We start from the raw sequence: 17,512 nt of genomic DNA, 5'->3' as shown, positions 1-17,512 counted from the left end.
AGGAGGAGAAGCTGCGTCGTCGAGGAGACGAAGAAGAAACAACCACTCCTCCTCCTCCTCCTGGTAGTGAGGCTGTGTGGGGGTGCACGTCCCCCTTCCCTTGGCCCCCACGGAGCCCCAAAGGCCAGGGGAGGGGAGGGGCTGATTGGCAGGATTAGCCCCGCCCACTGCTGCACGGCGGTTCTGATTGGCCCAGGCTGGATTCGAGCTCCGCCCACTTTGGAGCGAGAGAGAGAGCGAGGGGGGAGGGGGAGCCAAGGCGAGGGAGCGGGGCTGCTGCTGCTGCTGCTCCCGCGGCTGCTGCGCTCCCTAGCCTGGCAGCGGCTGGAAAGCAGGCAACCGGAGCCTGCCTTTCGGAGGAGGAGGAGGAGGCGGCGGTGGCGGAATTCTCCTTCCCCTCCGCCTCGACCGATCCATGACCATGGGCGACAAGAAGAGCCCGACCAGGTAAGGAAGAGAGGAAGAAGAAGACTCGAAGAGAAGAGGGCTGGCTGACTAAAGGCGAAGAAGAGGGAGGAGGGGAGAGCGGAGAGAGAGAAAGGGCTCTCTCTCTCTCTTCCTAAGATGGAGGAGGGTTGGTGCGCTGTGTGAGGAGAAGGGAGGGGGCAGGGAGGGAGGGAGAGGAGGCCGAGCAGCCACACGCACGCAACACACACTCACACTCACACGCGACAATGTGGCGGTTGTGTGCTCTGGGGAGGAGGCGCCTCGCCGAGGGACAAGGCCCCGAGGTGGTTGTCGTCGTGGGAGGAGGAGAAGGGGGCTCTTAAGATGGAGGAAGTGCTTGCCTTTCCTTGCCCCCGAGGCAGGTAGAGGAAAAAAAAGTCTTGCTTTTCAATTGTGTCGCAAAATTGGCTCCTTGTGTGGTAGGGGTTTTGTGTGTGTGTGTGTGGGGGGGGGGGGGAGCTGCTCTTAAGATGGAGGAAGTGAGGAGGAGAGCTGCTTCTGGAGCAGGTAGAGAAAACTCCCTTGTTTTTCAATTGTGTTGGGGAAAATGGGCAGGAGAAGCCGGAGCCTTTGGTAGGGATGTACTGAAAGGGGTTTTTTAAGATGGAGGAAGTGAGGAGAGGTTGTTTTCCTGCCCGTGGAACAGGTATAGAAAACTCCCTTGCTTTCAAATTGTGTTGGGAATTGGTCAGGAAGACTGGAAAGGGGTTCAGTGGGGGCTTTTAAGATGGAGGAAGTGAGAGGAGAGCTGGTTTGAAGCAGGGACAGAAAAGTCCTTGTTTTCAATTGTGTTGGAGCCTTTGGTGGGGTTGTATTGAAAGGGGGAAGGCTTGTGTTTGGTGCCCAGGGTGGCTCTTAAGATGGAGTGTGTAAAAGCGAGGAGGAGGAGGAGAAGTGTTTGTGTGTCCTCCTTGTGTGTGTATGTGTTGGTGCCAGGGCTAATCTGGTGTTGGAGCAGCTATGGCGGCTCCTCACTCTTCTCTGTCGCATTTATGTGCACACTCCACATCCCCTCACACTGACTTCTTCCAGACAAAGGGAGATTTAACAAGGTAAAGAAGGCAGACAGACAGACAGGCGGACGGAGGGGGCGCATGGAGGGACACGCCTACAATCCTTTAAAGTACAAACACCCGTCCTCCTTGCTTCTTCTCCCTGCTACACACACAAAAAGCAAGAGAGAGGGAGGGAGGGCAACAAGCGCCCTGAAGATACCTTCCTGCATCCTTCCTTCCAGATTTAGTGGGTAGCCTGGAAATTGACTGTCTTGAGATGGAAGACTGAGGGTGAACGTCCCCCTTTTTCTTTTAGGAATGGATGTGGTGATGAGCAAGGTTGGGTATCAGGCAGGATATGCGTGCCATGAGGGGAGAAAACAAAGTGGTATATTAGCTTTTAGGTGACACCCCCTCCATTCAGAAATGTTACTTTTCAGGAAAGAGGCAGGCGAAGTAAAGTAGAGTATAGCATGAAGCAACCTAGTTTTATGATCTCGTTTCTAATGCATATTTTATTTCTTCTCTTCTTACCTCCTCCTCTCTCTCTCCCCCCCCCCCCTTTCCTATATGCACTTCTCAAGGCCAAAAAGGCAAGCAAAACCTGCAGCCGATGAAGGGTTTTGGGATTGTAGTGTCTGCACCTTTAGGAATAGTGCTGAAGCCTTTAAATGCAGCATATGCGATGTCAGGAAAGGCACCTCTACAAGGTACATTATCACATTAAAATACAAATGTTTTTTTCTCGTTTATTTGCAATTGTGCAGATTTGTTGATTTACTGTTATGGCAGGAGCAAGAAATAATTCCTTTTGGAATAATGTTTAAATCCATGTTTTGTTCTGTGACCTTTCAAGTACACATTTAAAAGCAATGTTTTGCAGACAAATAAAAGCTGATTCTGTTTGCAGTATGTCATATTTTGTAAGTAAATAGAGATTGCTGGATCTCTCATATCATCGAGATATTGGAAGCTCATTTTTCTGTTTCATTTCGGTTTAGGGTTTTTAAAAAAACACTTGAGTATTTCCCACCCCTTTTCTCATGGCTGATAAAATATATATGAGCATTGTACAAAAATGGCTTCAAGATATTATTTTCATTATGTTCTGGAATGTTAGTTTTGGTTAATGAAGGAGCTTTGTATATATCTGTGTCCTCTAGAACAACATGAAGGGTAGATAGACTTGCAAAAATATAAAGTTGTGTGCATACCACACTTCACAGATGCATGTGTGCCGCAAAGGTGTAGGAATGCTGTAGATTTCTTAGAATGTGAGATGTCTTCCCCTTTCTAATCGATTTGTGCAAAATTGGAATTGTGGGAGTTGAAGTCCAAAACACATGGAGGGCCCAAGTTTGCCCATGCCTGGCTTAGTGTTTCTTTCAGAATAGTATAATTGGCAGTGGTCTGAATTAAGTATGTCTATTTTTATTTTTCTACAAGTTCTAATGTAATAAGCATTTTATAAGATGATAGCATGTTTTCTATGCTGATAAAATACTGTCTTTTCTGTGGAAAGATTCACTTCTGTGACTTGCAGAGCAGACATAGGTCAGCATTATGTGTTAAGTGATTTGGGGTAGTAGAGTGTATTACTTCAAAGTTTTGTGCAAAGTTGAGAGTTTTAATCAGAAAAATAAATCTTGCTCAAAAGTTTGTGTGACAAGAACACATTCTTTTGATGTCATAGGATAACACTTGGTACTCTTATGCCTGCTCTTTTATTCATCTCCCTTTCCCCAGTGGAACTTAAGATGGCTAGTCTACACATCCATGCTATTTTGGTTGACGGTTTAACTGTAAGGCCCAATGTATATAACAGTCGTGGGTTTAGCATATGAATACAGTCACTTTCTTTAGGGATACTCTCTTGTTAGAGCTACACCTGCACAATCAGCATTTGTACATGTTGCTTAACAAGAGTGGGCAGCTGGAAGCTTGTGGATTTGATTTATATCCTGGGGTAACTCTATGTAACTTCACCATTTATCTTAGTGACTAATTTTAAATGACCCTAGTTTCAGTCATAAGGGAGTGATTTGGTGTTTTTGGTTTTAAAAAGTTGATTTCAAGTTTGAATAATGCATTTTGTGAGTCTGAAAATGATTGCGTATAGTATGTTTGCATCTGATGACACAATCTGTCATGAAATCTGTTGCATGTTCTGTTATACAAATAGTATGAGATAACTAGATAACTCAGTTCTTCTGTGGCAAGCTAGCAGTTTTGAGTGTTGGTTTTTAGATTAGAGATAGTTGGTTTAAGTATGAGCAAGCTAGCAGACTCCCTCTTCTCCTGAGCTTCTATAGCAGTCCCCAGTACTACACAGAAGGGATCTGTTAAGTTGATATGGGATGAAGGAAGGATCCCTGGAATTTTGAGCAGAAAGAGGTAAATTGCTTGTTCAAGCCCAGTTATGTATCCTTGATCAGCAAAGGCAAGGTGAGTTTGTATATGTAAAATATCAAAAAATGCAAGAAATAGTCTAAAGATAAATTATTTGGGATAAACACATTACTTCCTTTTGGTCTGTCATGTTCTTGTTTAAGCTGTACAAATCAAGAGAAATTGCTTGTGGGAAAACAGGAATAGTACCTGTGTTCCCAGCAGGTCAGCTTATACGGATTAGTTAGTTTCAAATAGGGCTCGTAATGTGGCTTCATATACTTGCTAGGTGGCTTTGGGTTGTGTTTTGAGGGCTCTTGTGGATCATGAACCAATAAATATTTGAAGATTCAGTGTGTTTAGGGGAAGAAGGGGTGGTTTATGACTGATCATGAAAGTGTCTCATGGTTTCTCATTGAAAAAATATTCTGGAGTTTCCAAATGAGTTTTAATATACAATGGTTATTTATAATTATGATGTAGCAAAAGAGTATAACTCATATGAAATTGCTCTTGGATGTAAGTTAGTACTAGTATCGAATGTTCTTTGAATCTCAAAAGCATACTTTGCAATTTATCTGTGTTCAAGTTCTTAAGTATTGTAGTAATGTAATATTGGAGACACCTAATCATTTAATCCTTTTTCATTTTTAGATGACTTAAATTGTATTTTTAGAACATACAACAGTAGCGACTTACTGAATTGACATACCTACCAAACTCTTTCCTAACCTGTACCACAGAGATTGTAGCTGTCCACCACACCCTTGCATTACAATGTTTTTGGCTTCACTCATGAGAAAAGGAGAGAGGGGCATAGTTGATAGATATAAGGCGATTATAATAAAACAGAGAATGAAATGGCTCAGGAGACATTGTGTAGCTTAACATTCTAGACTTTCATCTTGTTTTCTGGAGGATCAAGCTTGTGAGGGCTGTAAAAATACTTGAAATTTCTAAGAGATATATAAATATTTAAAGAGCTAATCCTGCAGAAGACTGAAAATATTCTGGATTCTTAATCTTCTAGCACTGGGTTTTAGGGCTCATTGGATATTTCCAGGTTTTTATTTAAAACTAAATAGGTTAGGGATAAAATGACAATAAAATACTAATTTTACACATTTTGTTGTGTGCCTTCAGGTAATTTCTGACTTTAGGCTACCCTAAAGTCAATCTGTCGTGGTGTTTTCTTGGCAGAATTTGTTCATGGGGGATTGTTTTTGTCTTTTTCTAATGCGGAGAGAGTGTAACTTGCCCAAGGCCACCCAGTAGCTTCCCATGGCCCAGCGGGGATTTATATCCTGGTTTTCATAGTGGTAGTCTCAATACTCAACTGCAACACCATGCTGGTTCTTAACTTCATTCATACCCATTCACCTTTAATAATAATTTGTATAGTTGAAAGAGAAGTTAAGTTTTCCCCAAGGTTTTATTTTTGTTTTTAATTTAGTGAATTGCCATACAGTTTGGAAAAGTTATGTACCTGTGATAAGTTTACTGGAGTTCATTTCAATATACAGGTATACTTTAGTTAATGTTGCCCCAGAAAATTTGGTACCAGAGACCAAAACAGCATTCCTTTCTTTTCCAGATCAGACTTTATTGTATTGTTTCCTTCACACACACAGTACTACAACTCAGCAATGCAAGTTGTTTTGTGATGGGATTGAATAGGTTCTTGGTTTAATACATTTTCTGTTATCTGTCCACATTCAACAACTTTGACATTGATTTTGACTGCATTTTTAATGTTAGAGCTAGAATTTTTTTCATCTTACTAGTTTTAAAAGTGCTTGCTTGTTTCATGTAATGCACCATCTTTGGGCCTAACAATAATCCAAGTACAAAACGAGAAATCTGCATCTTCTTCAATTCCCCCAATTTGACTATTCCCCTCCAGGATTAGCCATAACAAGGAAGTATTTCTTTTCTTGGCTGTGTTGCTTCTGCTGCACATGAAGGTTATGGAACAGTATATACAATTCTGCTGCATGTGAATAGTAAATCAAATGTTTTGGAAATTTTCAACATAACAGTTTGCCCTAGATACAACTTTCTGATTTTTGATTTGCCATATTTTCTGTTATGGCCACGTGTGTATATGTGTGCTTCAAGTACCTGTTGACTTATAATAAAGCCATGAATTTCATAAGGTTTTCTTAGGCAAGGAATACTGAGAATTGCAATTGCCAATTTCTTCCTCTAAAAAATAGCCTACAACATTGGCAGTCTCTTACTGAAGTACTAACCAGAACTGACCCTGTTTAGTTTACAAGATCAGACTGGATTTGTTGCCTTTAAGATATTTAGGCCCACTAAGTTAACCCTAGTCAGACAAAAACAAAAGGCGAGAGCCCAGTTTTCAGAACAAAAACAAAGGATGCATGAGTTGTGCATGTGTATGTGTGTTTTATATGCTATGCTACCTGTTGACTTAAGGCAACCCCATGAATTTTTCTTAGGGTTTTCTTAAGCAAAGAGTCCTCAGATTTAGTTTTGACAGTTCTATCTTATGAAATCCAGCGTACAGCACCAAGGTGATACATTCTCATGTCTGCAGCTTATGTAGTAGTCTGCTAGTGTAATTACTCTTTACCCTGGGACATTGTGCTCCCCCATGACTTATTTCATCTGGTGCTAAGAGTGAAGCTGGATAAAATGGGGAGGGGAAAATATAGAGAAGGGAACTGTTTACACAAGAAGAGTTTGGTTCACTCCCCCCATTTTGCTCTAAAAATAAGTTATATCTCCCCTTGTCTAATTTTCTTCTCATTAGGAAAAGGTGGGAGGGTTGGAGAAATACTCAAAGAGCTTTCTTGGTGTTCATCTCACATTCTTTGTTTTACTAAAGGACTCTTCTGTCATGAAAGAAAATGCTGAGATAATCTTTTTCCTGGTATTTCCTTCAAGTTGGCATATAGGTGTTTATTGGTATAAAAATGAATAGTGACCACTTAGTAGAAGTTTGGTCTTTTTTGGCTGAATTGGTTTAATGTATCTTATACATTTTGATGCTATGCATAGCAGTTCTTAATTGTCCAGTATTAACATGTGGGATTGCAGTATGGTTTCATTGGAGTGTATATAGTACGTTTGCTCTTGTATGATAGAACAGTATGACCAGAAGAAATGGGATTTCCCCCCATATTGTCCTTCATTCCTATTAGTTATTCCTCATTTAGTTGGACTGGGATAAGACAAGAGTGTATATGGAATGAATTAAAATGGTACTTCTCATTGATGCAAACTGGTAAGAATTGAGTGTATAAACAGATTTTTAAAATGTTTATTGTCCTCTTCTTTTATGAATTCTCCATACATCACTTTTAGAATAAGAGATGGTGGTAGTCGGATAATGTTTCTTCTATGTATATACTGTAGAGTCTCAGGGTACACAACATGTTGTAGAATAATATTTTTAAAAGTGATGTCTTCTCCAAAGAGCTTGTAGCTTAAAATCTAGTAGTTGGGAAGGACTAGTGGCAAGAAGGAAAGTTGAATTCTCTAGAATGAATGTAGTATGGCTGCTGGCACAGTTTATTTTCACTTTTGAAAGTACAAAATTCACGAGTGGCATCTACATCTTCCATTTTACAGTATTCTCTCGAGTTTCAGTATGCTTCGAATAGTCACAGTCCCTTGCAACTCAAAATTTGTACAGAAGATTACTGATGAGAACTACGGCATAAGAGCTTGAGTAGTATACCTCAGGATCTGCAGCATTCAGATCCACAATTTTCAGTGACCACAGATCGACATGTCCCATATTAGTAAATGGTAGCAGTATGAATAGTAAACATACTGAAGCATGTGTATTAATAATATGGGGCATGATTGTCAGTGTTTTGTTTGTAACTGCAGAGGGTCCCCTGTAGATGCATCTTTTTATCTGTTCTGAATCTGGACTCTTAGACACTTTAGTTCTGTCACTTAGTTTCTTCCTTTCTTTCTCCAACTATATTTTTCTATATATCTGTCATGAATCCAGTCGCTCATGTTTTTCCTAAAGTAAACGGGCCTTTTCTCATATGGTACCTATGATTGTCAGGAGAGAAAACTGCAAAGAGATGTTACATAGAATGGGCTCATATGACATAGCCTGGGTTTACATGGCAGAATAAGCAAAGCTTAGACACTTCCATTGTTTCTTAACAGCAAGAACAGTCAAACTGTGCACAGGAAGCCAAGGTTCCCATGGGTCCCTGGGTTGCTATGTCAGGCAGATTTATCAAGTTTATAGACAGAAAGTCAGAGCATTACTTCTATATGTGTATCTTTCACTGACCGTTGGTTTCTACATTAGCAATAAAACTGTATTAGTCACCTGTTGTGAACCAATTCCACTATTTACTTTGTTCCTTTAACAGAAATAGAAGTCAGTCACATGGCTTGAAAGATAAGAGTTGTGTGCTGTACAGTGTTTCAAAGAGAGCATGTGGAGTTCCTCTGTTATATGCATTTGTCTTTAGACATAGTCAATGTGTGTCTTTTCCAGAGTGTAAAGCTTAAAAATAGTGAAACCCAGTGACCTACTTTTGAGCTTTGAAATGGTTCTGTAGGTCAGTGGGTCTCCCTTGCAGAATGTAGGTCACTTAGAAAGGTGTACGTTTCTTCCATAACAAGTAGCTTTTGACATACAGTGGAATTTATACAGGTTACCTATGCCACTTCAGCCTCCCCCCTTTGATGGATCTCGTATAGTTCTAAATGTCTGATTTTGATGTTCCATTCTGATGTACAGTAACTGATTTGGATTCACCTAATTAGTTTTTTTTAAAAGAAACATTTTCAAAATAATAAAAATCTGTTTGTGTTTCTACAAAAATGCATGATAACAAGAAACTTAGTGTTTGTTATACAGTGTGCTAAGCGAGTGTCTCATGTAATGTATTACAGAGAGAAAAGTCAGACTGGTTTTTGAAGACACATTTGCTCTCATTTTGTACTTGCTACATTTGTCTTACTCTAATGTGAATGGATGGACATATAGTTTTGTCAATCCTTAAAGCAATTTACAAGAAAATGTAAAATATAAATACAGTTATATTTTACAAACAAAACAACAATACAGCAATGAACCAGTAAAGTAATCACAGTGGCAGATACAACTAGTTTCAATAAGATGCCTAAAGTCCAGAAAAAGTAAAAAGATAGTGTGTATGTTCCTTCAAGTCACCTGTTGACTTCTCATGACTTCATACATTTAATAGATTTTTTAAGGCACAAAATACTCCACTTTTTCCAGTTCCTTTCTCTGAAATATCGTACACAGCATTCCTTGCCTGTATCCTATCACAAGTACTCACCCTGACTGACTCTGCTTAACTTCTTGGATCAAACAAGATCTGGTGCCTTTAGGGCATTTAGGCCAAAATTATTTTGCTTGGTGCAAAAAGAACACAAGAATTGTGTTGTTGAAGGCTTTCATGGCCGAAATCACTGTCTTGATGTGAGTTTTCCAGGCTAGAATAGCCCAGAAAACACACAGCAACCCAGCATGAAAATTAGCTTCACTGGGAAGGACCTTCTCAATGTAGGATGCAATGACCAAAAGCGCCCTCTTTTTAATATCCACCCTGCTCAATTCCTTGAAAGTAAATTATGTTGACACACAGCTCATGTGTGTTTCATAATTCAACTGCATACACACCTAATCAAAAGTAATTCCCTATATATTCAGTGGAGATTGTTCTTAGAATTGCAGATTTCTGTTTTTATGGAAGGTCTCAATATTTTTAACCATATCCTGTCCTTTTATTTAGTTTCCTCAACTATAGCTATGGATTATCCATTCTTTTTATAACTTAATTATATACTTTAAATTTTGTATGTTTTTACAAGTCTTTCCATTGTGTGTGATTTAATTTTTATAAGCTGTCTAGAGTCCCAGGTCTGGGAAAACGTTAGATAAAATCAAATAAATAGACAGAATAATAATTTTTATTCCCAGTTCATGGTGTTATGTTGGATACCTCTTTCATTCATACTAGCACAAGATTAGCCAATCATTGTCGTGGAGAATCACTTGGTGAGCTGTACAGTAGTTTCTTTGTAGAAATGGACATTTCTCCAGTGAAGGAGTGAGCAACGTGGGATCTTCAGTCCACATGAAGCCCTCAACCCCCCCCCCCCCCAAGCTTCCAGGTTCCTCTGTGATTTATCTGGTGAAGTTTGTTAGTGGTGGAGTGAGAAGTAAAGCTTAAAAGTATTGTCATTGCTGTTGCATGCTCCTTGACCAATTGTTTACAAGTAGAGCCATATTTCTGAGAATTTCTGAATCAAAATGTGTCAGGGGAAGCTGCATGTGTTCGTGGGAAGTTGCTAGCCATGCTTGTTTTCAGTGATACCTGTGTACTGACTTCTTGGGATAAGTATTTCTTTTGAAAGTTCCTCAATATTTGAAAAGATATGTATATGTAAATTTTCTTTCAGAACTGCAGTTTTGAAATCATCATGCCTATTTAAGTCTAAAACAGATAAAAAAAATTGAACCCAACAGGAATTATGTTAAAAATTCTTCCCCTGTGTTGTGTATGCTGGGAATTTTGATGTGGATTGGAATCACCTGATACTATTTACGGCTTCCATTCCTCATCACGTGCAGACTGTCTTCTCATGGCATTCTTTTAATTTCCTGATTATATCTGTGCTGTCTTCTAGGTCTCTCCCCCCCCCCCCCGCCTTTTTGATTAGAGATCTGTTTTTCTTGATGATGAGAATCTGAAATTCCAGTCATTTTGTCTTACTGCATTCCATCAGAACTGTCTTCCTTGCTGCTATCAGTTACCCATATCCCATCTTGTTCTTAACCTCAGATTTATATCTCTCTGTTTGTTAAAAAGCTATCTTTTGATACCTGCACACACCCATTTGTTGCGCTTTAACAAAAAGCAATTGGTACCTGGCAGGTCTTATCAGCCCATACTATGTCTTTTTGTCGCCACCTCAAAACCTGGGCATTCAGAAATTACTGCCTCCAGATAGTTCTATGTCTAATAACCCTATCAAGTGGTTCAGGTTTTTCCAAACACAGAACAATGTTTTTTGCATTGCCCTGTGCATTTTGCAAGAATATCTCCCCTCCCCCCAGTACGTTTAACATTTGGTGAGCAGTTGTTTGTAGGCAGCAGAATTTCTGGTTGGCATGAATTAGCTTAATCTGTGATGAAAACAATTCTATCAATTTTTACAAGTATAAAATTAGGCTAAAATGCATCTTTTTCTGCATCTTCCTGAGACTTGAGTTTCTTAGCCTTTCCTGCAAAAACACACACAATTAGTTATTTAACTGCTACTATTATATTTCTCTGTTTTGGATAGAATAAAAAAGGTGATAGTGCCTTAGAAGATCCTTCTTAGTTATGATACACCGTTAGTGTTTTTCACAGGCTCGTTGTATAATACTCTTGTATGTACAAGTGATTTAAATCTGTACCTCCCAACATCTGAAAGAAAATTCCCACCAGTTTTGGAGTGCAGTATGAATCTCTGATTTATTTATTTCAAACATTTATATTCTGTCCTTCTTACCCCACAGGGGACTCTGGGTGGAGCACAACATATATAGTGCAGCACTCAGTGCTGGGACATAAAACTATTAATATACACAAATTAAAATCATTTATATCTACTTTAAAATCAGCTGTTTAAAATCATCTCAAGACACCATGCCAGCAGAAGCAGAAACTATTCCCACTTCTGCTGCCACAAGAAAAATAAAATATATCTAGAATACTATGTGTATTGCTGCCTTGAAATAAATCTTTATGAGTTTGTTGCAGTTTATCTGATGGTAAGTGTGAGTTGGTTTTGCATACAAGTCAGAATTGTTCCATGTAAAATGAAGTGCTGCTTTATGGAAGGTCCAGGGAACAGTTATTCAACTTTCTCATCTATTCCAGAACTGCAAGTGTTGGTAGCAGATTAGTTAAGCTATATTGCCCCAGATGAATATAAGGTGTCATAAACCGAGTGGTTTATTTTCATCCTGCAGAATCTGCTAGCACTTCAGTAAAATGCAAGCTTCAAAGAGCGTCTTGTTCCTAGTCAAAACCTGTGTGACTTGTGCACATGATTATTGAAGGTGTGTTTTCTGTTTATACTTGCTTTGCTTGGTTATGTTATTTGAGCCAGTTGTATAGTAGAATTCTTAATTCTGAAAGTGCTTGGTGTGCTGAGCACTTTTTTCTCTCTGGCAATGGCTTCAGCACAGGACCAATCAACCTACATAGCCATTTGTCTCCTGGGGATACTCAGAGTACATCATTAGCAGAAGATGGGGAGGCTTTCTGCTGTAATGTTAATATACTGTACTACCTCTTTACTCTTGTCCACTTATTACTGAGTCATTGTAGCTCAATTTTAGGTGAAAACGGAAAACAAGTAAATAAGACATTGAAGAATGTACCTTGCTGTTTTGGATGCATCGCTCAACCGTACATTAACTAACCTAATGCAAATTGCTATTTTATCCCATATTTGTGTAGAGAATGAAAAGAAGGGGAGAAAGATAATGGCAAATGAAAGCTCAATGTATTAATTGAGTAAGTTGTTTTATGTTGAAAACCTTATTGTGTCTCTTAGTTCATGTAGTGTTACTGTAGCCCAAATGTTGTTGAAATTGTGGAGATTATTAAAATGTATACCAATAAAAATGTTACCAGCCACACCTGTATGCACAGAGGTTGTTCTGAGAAATTAAATTGGCAAGATATTTGCTTGGAAGGACTTGTTATACACTCCTGAGTTGGCAAGCTACTTGCTGCAAGACTAAGCTTGATTGTGTTTCAGGAATAGCCTCCCTTCTTGATTTTTATAATCAAAATATCTATGCAATGCTATTGGTATTTTTTTAAACCCTTGTCTAATGAAATAATAAGGAAGATCATGCCCCAATTACCTAGAATTAACAATCAGGTGTAGAAGTAAATAGTCTAGAAGCTTATATAATGTCTTGGTTGCATAAGCTGTAGATGTTATTTCCATAGATGACCTGCTGAAATGAGTATAGATTGAGGCTGTGGTGGTCCATACTCTCGTTACATCTGTATAGACTACTGAAATGTGTTCTATATGGGCTAGCTTTTGAAGACGGCCTGGAAACTTCAATTAGTCCAAAAGCTGGCAGCCAGATTCCTAACTGGAGTGGTGTACAGGGAATATACTACTCCTCTGTTACATCAGCACCACTGGCTGCTGGTTTGCTACCAAGCCCAATTCAAAGTGCTGGTCTTGGTCTATAAAGCGCTAAACGGTTCTGGTCCAACTTACCTGTCTGAACACATCTCCTCCTATGAGTCAACAAGACCTTTAAGACAGGCTGGGGAGGCCCTGCTCTTGGTTCCACCCCCTTCGCAAGTACGATTGTTGGGGACGAGACAGGGCCTTCTCAGTGTCTCCCCCCTTGCTTTGGAACTCCCTCCCCAGCAACATCAGGCATGCCTCATCTCTTCTGGTTTTCAGAAAAAAGTTAAAACACCTGGCTCTGTATGCAAGCATTTGGAGAATAAGTTATCACGGATTTCGACACAGTCTGAATAAGGATTATGAGCAAGGATGATGGATGAAAGGAATCGTGCACTGTTATGTTTTTAATCTGTTTATTATTCTATATTTTTGTTCTATTATTTTAATTGTTTTTAGCTGATAGAATATGCTTTATTGTTATGTGTTTAAGTGGCAATTTGAATCATGCCGGAGTTGTAAGCCGCCTTGAGTCCCCTACAGGGTGAGAAAGACTGGGTATAAACGAAGCAAATAAATAAATAAATAAATAAATACGGAAAAAAGAACCCAAAGATAGCTGATCTCTCCTTGGAGCCAATAGCACGGTCTACCACATCTTTTCCCCCTCTATTGAACAAATAGTTATTCACTTCTGAAAAATGAAAATGTAGTCCCTTGTTTTAACTCACATTCTAAACATAGAAGTGTATTATTAGGTAAAGATCATGTTGGTTATTCAAAGCCCCAGTATATCGGAAGTAGTACAGCTACAAGTTAGTAGCTGCAATTGAAGGAATTAAGAAAGATAAGGTCATCACTGGAGCAGGAAGGCTGCTGGCTCTAGGCAGTTTACTTCTCCAAGGTTGGCTTTTCAAGGCTAAGCGGGAGGACCTTTGAGTTAACGGCATTCTGGGAAGACATATTGTCCAGCTTTTCCAGAATGCATTTCATTCTCAATCCCCTGGAAGGCTAGGTATTGGGGAAAGAGCTTGAAATTAGTACAGTTGTTCCAACAAGCATCACAGGGAATCTTCTTTCCTTCATAGAAACTATGCAACAAGGAAAAACGGCACTGCCCCAGTGAAAGGGGAAACTAGCTTCTACAAGTCTGTGTAATCTGTGCTTTCAGTTATATATCCCTTCCTAGTATATTTATAGGTTGAAACCTGGAAACATTTCTACTAAAAGTATCTGGAATTTCAGATGCTATTCGAAAGCCATAATAGTTTTAGCTAAATTCATACTTATGATTTGACGTATGAACCCAAAATTCAGGTAGGTAGTAGTTTTATGAGAATGAGGCTTTTCTGTTTGTTTGCTGGGACTATTAATAATAATAATAATGGTTAATCTTTTAAAAGTATTTTCTGAATGAGAGAAGTGGAGGAGAAAAAAAAAGCTAAAGTGTAACTCAAGGCTCTCAGAGTCACCGAAATATTTTTTTAAAGAAAAGCACACCAAGAGCAAAGATATGCTCTCTTTCTCCCAAGTCCACAAAAGTGTGCATGCACCCCACCCACCCACCCTGCACTTTCCCAACTCCTAGTCCCATTAAATAAAGAGAATCAAGGAAATAAAGGAAAACCAAAAAGATTCAATGCTAGAGAGAGGCCAAGCCAAAAAATAAAGCTGAGAGCGAGCAGCAAACCAATTGGAATGAAGCACCCCTCTAGATCCAGGACACACTTGCCCCATTAAATAGACGCAACCACATAAGACATATCACAGGGTTCTTACATTCTGATTGGCCCAACAGGCAGGGCTCGCAGGGAAATCCCATGCGAGCAGCACGCGGCAGCCTCTCAGCGTGCCGTGTGGTGCTGAATAGGGGAGGGGGAGTTGTGACTGGCTATGATGTGGCCCGTTTCAGAAAAAAGGGTGGCTGAATCCTTACCATTACGGCCAGCTGAACAAGCCTGGTTGGTCGAAGGGAACCGACCAAACCGAATCTGTGCACAAGCCTACTATCTAGTCTTTTATTTTTCATTGTAGTACACTTGTATTTGATATCTAGCAGAGATGTGAAGACCTGAGAAAAAATGAAAACCTTTGGGGAAAAAATACTTCACTTTCCCTAGAGTATTTTCTCCTTTGAAAAACTGGGGAATAGATTATAAGATACTTTATAATAGACTATAATAACATTATTATCATTGTACTCTGTACAACAAAATTAAATGCTTTCCTCAGCACGCATTACAAAACAACACACCCATCCCTCCACACTCCAACCACCAATCCATAGCCCCCAATGCTACATTAACACGAAACTATGGAGTTCAATATAGTTAAGAGCCCTAGGATAAACACTATCTCTCAGTCTGTTTGTCCTTCTCTTTGTCACCCTGTACCATCTGCCAGATGGTAATAATTCAAAAAATGAATATCCTAGATGGATACTTAAGAATGGTCTGAGCATTTTTCAGGCTTCAGAACTTGTAAAGTTCTTCCAATCAGGGGAGAAGGCAACCAATGATTCTCTGTGCAGTAGTGGTTACTCTTTGGAGCGCCTTCCTATCTGCCACTGTGTAGTTACCAAACCATGCACAGATGCAGTAGGTTAGGACACTTCTCTATAGCACAGCGGTAGAAAGTCATCAGTGTTTTCATTCAGTGTTTGGTTCCTTAGACCTCTCAGATTGTACAATTTCTGCTGGGCCCTCTTAACCCAGTCGCCTTCGGGCTGAGAACAGCGGTATATAAGTAAGATAGATAGATAAAAAATAAATAAATAAACCAACGCGGCCGTATGAGTACCCCAGGTCAGATCCTCCTTAACAGTGATACCCAGGAACTTAAAACTGGCCACCTACTCTACTTAGTTTCCATTTATGACCAAGGGCTGAATTTCTGGTCTATTTTTTCTCTAGTCCACTTTAAGCATCTTGGTCTTATTTATGTTAAGAACCAGATTGTTGTCCCTGCACCACAAGAGCAGCCGATCCACCTCATCCTGATAGGCAGACTCACCTGCTTCAAAGACAAGCCCCATTGCTATTGTATCATCTGCAAATTTGATAATACTGCTATCATGAACGGGGGTGCGATCATATGTGTACAAAGTATAAAGCAGAGGGCTCAACACACAGCCCTGCGGCATCCCTAATCTAACCCTTTGGGAACATCCAGACAAGAATCTGTAATCTAAAAACAGATTCAATATGACAATTCAAGATCCATAAGTTTAGACACTAGTCTTTGTGGGAGGAATGTGTTAAATGCTGCACTAAAGTCTGCAAAAAGCACTCTCACATAGTTCTCCCGTTGTTCCAAGTGGGTCAGACCAGTGTGATGGCTATGACGTCCTCTGTTGATCTCTTAGCTCCATATGCAAACTGATATTTATCCAATGTATGTGGAAGGCAAGACATGATATCACACCAGAAGCGACTTGCTGTTTCTCAAGTTGCTCCTGACACGACCAAAAAAAAAAAAAAAAAAGACATGATATGTCTGCAGTCCTGTTTTTCAAGGCACTTCATGATCATGGAAGTGAGGGCCCCTGGTCTGTAATCTTGAAAATTATCAGTAGGGAACTTTTTTTGGTAATGGTACAATGATGATAACATATTTAACTACCTCATCAGATGGGTAAAATTGCCTGTTGTAGGACCCTCCCTTTCACTTGCTTCACGGAGCTCGACGGCTCCCATCCAACAATGTACGAGGGTTGAATGAAAAGTAATACCTCCACCTTCATTACTTGGATTTGGATGAGAATATTTTAATAAATCAAATGCAGAAATAATCCTTAGAATGGCTCTTTAACTACCACTATTCACTTTTCCACATAATCACCAGACAATTGGATACATTTCTGACAACGATGAACAGGTTTTCTGAAGCCGTCACGAAAGAAGTCGACACTCTGTTTCCGCAACCAGCGTCTCACAGTTCTCTCAACATCTTCATCAGAAGCATAATGATGTCCCTGCAGATCTTCTTTTATTACCGGGAACAGATGGAAGTCAGATGGTGGTAAATCTGGACTGTATGGAGGATGCCGTACAGTAGTGAGATCCAGTCTCTGAAGTTCTATTGTGGTGGCATGTGAAGTGTGTGGTCTGGCAATGTCATGCTGCAGGAAAACATTTCCCTTTTCCTTTCGGACCCTTGTTAGTCATCGTTTCAAAGTTCGCAGCATTGTGATGTAACGCTCTGAATTTATTGTTGTTCCACGTTCAAGGAAATCAACATGGATAACACTATCTGCATCCCAGAACACTGTTGCCATGATTTTTCCAGCTGCGGGCTGTGTCTTGAATTTCTTTTTTCTGGGGCGAGTCTTTGTGTCGATATTCCATAGACTGAAGCTTAGTCTCCGGGTCGTAATGGTGTACCCATGTTTCATCTCCTGTCACAATTGAATGAAGGCGTCACCTTCATTCTTGTAACTCGAGAGGAGTTCCTGGCAAATTTCAAGTCTGTGCGCTTTCATTTCATGCGTCAGTATC

The 17,512-nt window shown here is 39.8% G+C and overlaps 1 protein-coding gene across 2 annotated transcripts in view; it reads left to right on the top strand.

Annotated features, from left to right (window-relative positions):
* The first annotated feature begins 238 nt into the window (after positions 1 to 238).
* RYBP (RING1 and YY1 binding protein) overlaps positions 239 to 17,512 on the top strand; it is a 65,565-nt gene continuing 48,291 nt past the window's right edge. The window contains exons 1-2 of one of the 2 annotated variants that reach the window (XM_060766348.2): positions 239 to 447; positions 2,027 to 2,152. In XM_060766348.2, coding sequence (XP_060622331.2) covers positions 416 to 447; positions 2,027 to 2,152 — 158 coding nt within the window. In that variant the 5' untranslated portion in view covers positions 239 to 415. Of the gene's footprint in view, positions 448 to 657; positions 810 to 2,026; positions 2,153 to 17,512 lie in introns of those variants that run through there. The other variant, XM_067463470.1, reaches the window with a different exon arrangement.

The sequence above is a fragment of the Anolis sagrei genome, chromosome 2 (genome assembly GCF_037176765.1).
Source record: "Anolis sagrei isolate rAnoSag1 chromosome 2, rAnoSag1.mat, whole genome shotgun sequence".
In the NCBI taxonomy this organism is placed as follows: Eukaryota; Metazoa; Chordata; class Lepidosauria; order Squamata; family Dactyloidae; genus Anolis; species Anolis sagrei.
This window is presented reverse-complemented; position numbering and strand designations above follow the sequence as displayed.